The 6,458-nt window shown below is 40.4% G+C and overlaps 1 protein-coding gene across 1 annotated transcript; it reads left to right on the top strand.

The window, feature by feature from the left end:
* Positions 1–223: 223 nt before the first annotated feature.
* Positions 224–1,130, top strand: LOC138383397 (UDP-glucuronosyltransferase 1A8-like). Its single transcript, XM_069468313.1, has one exon. The coding sequence runs from the start codon at positions 249–251 to the stop codon at positions 1,128–1,130; it is 882 nt and encodes a 293-aa protein (XP_069324414.1). The 5' UTR covers positions 224–248.
* The last annotated feature ends 5,328 nt before the right edge of the window (positions 1,131–6,458 follow it).

Genomic DNA, 6,458 nt, shown 5'->3' with positions numbered 1-6,458 from the left:
TACTGTGTACAGTCTATTTCTAAGGCAAAGGTAATAAGCTAGTCTTATCCGGAGAACATACAAGTGTGTATCTCAGAAGATATTATGGTCCTTATGAGTAAATCATTGGCCATGTGTGTGGTTTTTTTAAGAACATGTGGGTACACGCCCTGTGTCGGGTGCAGGTTTTGTGCCTGCACTGCTTCCGCCTGCTAGGTTACAGGAGCGAGAATCCAAGGGGCTGGTTTGCTCCAGGCTGCGGTTCTGCCATGGCTCCTGCAGCGCTGCCCAGGCTCCTTCCCCTGTGTGCGTGTCTGCTGCTGACGCCTGGCCTGGCCCAGGCAGGCAAGCTGCTGGTGGTGCCCATGGACGGGAGCCACTGGTTTACCATGCGGTCGGTGGTGGAGAAACTCATCCAGAAAGGGCACGAGCTGGTTGTGGTCGTTCCAGACGTGAGTTGGCACCTGGGACAATCCGTGAATTTTACAGTGAAGACTTATAAGACTTCTCACACCCTGGAGGATTTGAACCGTGAGTTTCTGAGTTTTGCCGACGATCAATGGAAAAGTCGGCCACAAACTTTATATTCTCTTTTAATGAGTTCAGTCAGAGGTTTTTTTGAAATTGTTGTTTCACACTGTAGGAGTTTGTTTAATGACAAAAATTTAGTAGAATACTTAAAAGAGAGTTCTTTTGATGCTGTGTTTCTGGATCCTTTTGACATGTGTGGCTTAATTGTTGCCAAATACTTTTCGCTCCCCTCTGTGGTCTTCGGCAGGGTAATATTTTGCCATTATCTTGAGGAAGGTACGCAGTGCCCGGCTCCTCTTTCTTATGTTCCCAGAATGATCTTAGGGTACTCGGAAGCCATGACTTTCAAGGAGAGAACACGGAACTATATCTTCCACTTGGAGGAGCATTTATTTTGCCCCTATTTTTTAAAAACTGGGTTAGAAATTGCCTCTGAAATTCTCCAGACACCTGTCACAGTATACGACCTCTTCAGCCATACATCAATCTGGCTGCTGCGAACAGACTTTGTTCTGGACTATCCCAGGCCTGTGATGCCCAACATGATCTTCATCGGTGGCATCAACTGCAACCAGGGAAAGCCATTGCCTGAGGTGAGTTGTGTCTCTTTTAGCTCATGAGGGATTATCTGACTTTGGACATTAAAAAAAGAATAAAGATTCCTTCCTTAGCTGTGATTTTTCATTTGCATTTGTTGGATTTGGAATTCTTTCTATTTTAATGAATTATTTTGTGCCAGGTCACTTAATTGTGGGTTAGCGAATATTACAAATCTGCCCTGTTGTTGTGTGTATGTATATAATTCATATAGCTGTACATAATTTTTAGGCTGCATTGTTTGTAAATAGAAATGGGGTCTTTCTGTATTGCCCAGGCTGGCCTGAAATTCCTGGACTCAAAGGATCCTCTTGCTTCAGCCTTCTTTGCAGCTGAGATTACAGTCTTATGCCCCACTAGAAGGCTGGAATTTTTTTTTTTTTTTTTTTTTTGATACAGGGTCTCATTGTTTTGCCCGGGCTAGAGTGCAGTGGTATCATAGTTCACCGCAACTTCAACCCCCTGGGCTTAAGCAATCCTCCTGCCTGAGCCTCCCAAGTAGACAGGACTACAGGCCGGTGTCACCAAGCCCAGCTAATCTTTTTAAAATATTCTGTAGACAGGGGTCTGGCTCTGTTGCTCAGCCTGGTCTCAAACTCCTGGGCTCAAGGCACCTGGGCCTCCAAAGTGCTGGGACTACAGGCATGGGCCACTGCCCAGCTCAGGCTGCATTTTTTAAGTGTTTTTCGAAAAGTAATAAAAAACACAGTAAGACAAGAAAATTCCCTCTTTTGCTAGTTCTGTGCTACTCCCTACAGGAAAATGCTCTTAGCAGTTCTGTATGCATTGTTTTCAATTTTTGAAATTATTTTCTATAACTCCATATGGCTAATGTGAATTATCACATCCATATTATTAAAATACAGTCTGTTAATAACATCAGGCTGCACATGTTCTTCTTTCCTTTGCATTTTTTACTTGCTGACAAATCGTAGAATCATGTGTGGTGGCTTCAGTTTTCACTTGTTATTTTCATAGATATATCGGCCATTTGCGTTTCCTCTTTTGTGAAATACATCTTGACATTCTTTATTTATTTTTATATATCCATTTGTTTGTTTGTAACTCATTGTTACAAGGCTCTTGAATGTTAGGGATGTTAATTCATTGCTTTTTATATGTGCTGCATATATTTTTTCCTTGGCTTTTCTTCATCTTTTGTCATACAGGGTTTTCACGGCTGGGTAGTCACATTGGTTAACTTTTTCTTTAATGGTTTCTGAATTTCAACTTGTTTAGTTTTTCCAAGCCCAAAATATATAAATGTTTCCTCCATATTATGTATTAATGTTTTTGATTCCTCTAATGGTGATGGTATTATTCATTTATACAATGAGCCCTTCATTCTTTGCAAAGTGAAGACCTTTTTTTCTTCTCAATGTATACTCCATTGTCCTAATGTCATTTAATCAAAAATTTGTTCTTTAGCCATTGAATTGAAATGCATCTTCATCATATTTTACATTTCTATGAATATATTGATTTGCATGTGCTTCTGAACTCTCAGTTTTGTCCCACAGATTTGTCCATTTATGCACCAGCACCGTATTTTCATTCGACTGGTTTTGTAGCAAGTTTTCTCATGTGGCAGGGCAAGCCTGTCCTAAATATTATTTTTCCAAATGTTCTTGGTGATCCTAATAATTTATTCTCCTTTGTAAATTTAAAAATGCTTTTGTTAAGTTTCAAAAACTAAAAACAAACCTTTAGGGCTGTGTTATTATTACATTAAATATTTTTATTAATTGAGATTTGTTACTGTCTTCCTATGCAGATATATATATATATATTCCTTTTTATTTATCCAGATCTTGTTTTATGTCCATCTATAAAATTTTGCACATCATATAAGCATTTTATCTTTCTTATTTAATACAATTTATGCTAAGCATTTATTATTTTTGAAACTATTGTTCAGAGGACAATTTTTCCATTTCTATTCTTAACTGACTATTGATGATTAAAATACAGCTTTGGTTTTTGATAGTTTATTGAGTATCTTTATCTACTGTTCTGGCTTCTTCCGAAGCTCAGTAGACTTTGCAACAGAGTCACATTCTCTCACGTATCGGCAGATGTCTGGTGAGTGACTTGGAGCCAACTCGCTGGAAGTGAAATAGTGCTCTGCAAAGCGGGCAGACCATAGTTTCAGGCCTTGCACAATTAGGCAGGACTTTCTTGGGGAGAGCAGGCAGGAAGATGCAGGTTACAGGACCCTTAGGCGGCTCAGCCTGGCAAAGGGCTCCTCCCACCTTTCCCTTCCATCAGCCACAGCAGGGAGCACCACCCAGACTCTGCCTGCACCCTGCCCTCTAGCCAGGGGTGGGGTCCTACAACTTCCTGGGTCACCCAGAGTGATTTAGAGATACAGAAAGCTGTATATAATATCATAATTTTATATTCCCTATCATATAGCTGTGTCTATAAAATGTGAAACATAAGGAACAAGACATGGTTTCATATACGTTTGGCTACATATACCTATAAAAATCGATAAAATAAATGATTGTATACATCTGTTAAGGGACATGTAAGTATACAAGCTCTTATACATGCAGATGGTTGTATATGAAGGCATGTATGTATAATTATAATTCTAAAGCAAGCTGAGATCTGACAGAGGAACTGAGAGCTCAAGGAGGGCTCTTTGACAGAGAGCCTTGAAGACAGCACAACTACAAAGGTCAGTTGTCGCGGAAAGACCTACGGGGCTGTGCAGCCGTCCCTCCTTGTTTCGGATGGGCAGGCCGTGTCTGGGAGGAGCGTGCAGTGCGTTGCGCCTGCTGGAGATCAGGAGTCAGAGTCTGAACCTGTGTGTGTGACGAGGAGGGGACATGCTTGACTATAGAGTAACAGAGTCATTGTGACCGAGTCATATTCTGTGTGTGTTTGAGTGTGCACGTGTGTTTGAGTGTGAGCATGTGCGTGTGTTTGTGTGTGGTGTGACAGGCCCTACGTGGTAACAAAATATCACCGAGCTGCCCAGGGGATTATATCCAGAGATGTAATTGGATATAATCCTTTGACCAGGATGGCAGGCCATCACTCCAAAGAACGTTAAGACAGGTTTCACGTTCCAGTCTTTTTCAGTATTTGCTGAGTTCCAGGAGAACTGATGACTGGGTCTGGATGGAAAGAATTCGGGTTCAGGGCACATAATCCAGGGCTGCTGTGGGAGACCTGGGGTGGGACGTGGCAACACAGCACTGACACATCTGTGCCTCCCTCACCTCTCTCAGATTCTGGTTCCAATTTAGATTCAAATTCAGCTGTTAGTGGGTGAGTCCAAGTCCTCCCATCAAGCTTATGTCTTTCAACTTTTTATTATCACAGTTTTCAAACATCTGTGAAGGAAAGAGCATGTGTGATGGCACCCATAGGTCTCCCCTTAGGTTACCTAATTTTCAATATTTAGCTGTATTGATTCATCCATCCTGTATTTTCTTTCCCTTTTAAGAACATTTTTTGCTGTCATCTTTTAAAGTAAATTGTTGACATGTCATTCCATCCCTAAATACTTCACTAAATATAGAAAATAAAGACAATTTGTTACATAGCTATAATATTCTTACCACACGTAACACAATTACTAATTCCTCAATATTATCTAATTTTCGGTCCATAATTAAAGTTCCTCCCATTGTCTGGGAAAAAATGTCTTTTGCCCTCAGATCAATGAAATAGAATTGAGAATCTGGGAAAAAACCCACACATCCTTGGGCAATTGATCTTTTGATGAGGGTACCAAGACCACGCAAATGGGAAAGAACAGTGTCGTCTACACGTAGTGCCGGGACAGCTGCATATCCACAGGCAAAATGATGAAGATGGACTCTTACCCCATCCCATGCACCAAAGTTCACTTGAAATGGATCAAAGACCCTACATAGAAAAGCTAAAGCTGTAAAACTCTTACAAGAAAATACTGGGCAGATCTTCAGGACCTTGGACGTGGCAATGGTTTCTTGGGTATGACAGCAAAAAGCACAAGAAACAAAAGCAAATAAATAGATAAATTTCACTTCCTTGAAGTGAAAAACGTTTGTGCATCAAAGGGCACTCGGAAGAGAGTGAAAGGAGAACCCACATGGGCTCACAAAGATGCACAACTGCACACACCTGCTAGATGCGGAGGCTCCCACAAGGCTCTCATAGTCTGGAAATACACAATCCCGAACGCCACATTCTGAATGTTAACGTCCTTAAAGATCAAAATTCCGAACAATATAATTCTTAAAGCATAATAAAAAAATTTTCAAACACAATTTGAGAAACATAAAAACACAAAGGGACACTTTATAGACCATTTTGCACAATAATACACACATTAGGCACTAATAACATGCGTATTTTGCAAGCATGAACACTCGAGTATAGTAATGACAGTCACACTTTGTAAGAATTATGACCAAATGAGCCACGTTAAAAAAAGTAGGTCAAAAAGGGAAATGTATAAACACATATCACTGTGGTCGGTGATTGTGCACCCAGGTTTATGAGTGCAGTGATCAGAATACAGTGGTGACCAGTCTGTCTATTGATGAGATTAAGGGAAAATCAGTATGGGCCACCACAGTACATACAGTCGCCCAAAGAGCGTCGATCTTGAGAATTTTCATGTGTCACAAATGCAGGTGTTTAAAAAGGGCATCTCTTCCTTTATTGAGGAAGTTCCAACTCTTTGCACAGGTACATTTCTCACTAAGTTGACTTTGTGACAACGCACAATTTAGTGAAGGCAAATTTGCGACAAATGCATTAAAGCAGATTAGAACTTGCTAAAAGTCTGCACACAATTTACACCTTCAGTATGGGAAATGATACAAAGATGAGTATACAGGATAGTTAATTATAAAAAACAATGCTGACAGCTGAAGATAGTGAAAACACCCTGAAACGAAGAAAACTATCGTGTTCTTGTGATTTTTGGGATTTTAGACATTATGGATGTAGGATATTAGGGATTTAGGCCTTAGAGATTTTGGTCTTTCTCGACTGCACATGGGGGGCTGTAGCATTTCTGATTGTGTCTGTCAGCATTTTGAGCTGAAGCCCTGAGCATCTTGTCCTTTAGCACATTGTGTGCAAATCAGAGAAGACACATTTTCCCCACCTCTTAGCATCACGAAATTAGTCTACAGCAGAGCTTCTCAAGCTAGGTGTTCTTAAGGAACAGCATAAAAAAGTCTTGCAATTCATTACAAATGCATATTTTTTGTAAAATAGAACAAAAATGAAATGGTCGAAAATGAAATGAAATCGACCAGAGGCCTCTAAAATGCAGATCTGCTGATGGTTTCTTGGATGACGTAGCAGCACCAATTGCTCTGAGACTTTCTAAGCACTTAACT

The sequence above is a fragment of the Eulemur rufifrons genome, chromosome 1 (genome assembly GCF_041146395.1).
Source record: "Eulemur rufifrons isolate Redbay chromosome 1, OSU_ERuf_1, whole genome shotgun sequence".
In the NCBI taxonomy this organism is placed as follows: Eukaryota; Metazoa; Chordata; class Mammalia; order Primates; family Lemuridae; genus Eulemur; species Eulemur rufifrons.
This window is presented reverse-complemented; position numbering and strand designations above follow the sequence as displayed.

Bases quoted from the DNA above. Each gene is read 5' to 3' on its own strand.
- LOC138383397 (XM_069468313.1), top strand. From the start codon at position 249: ATGGCTCCTGCAGCGCTGCCCAGGCTCCTTCCCCTGTGTGCGTGTCTG.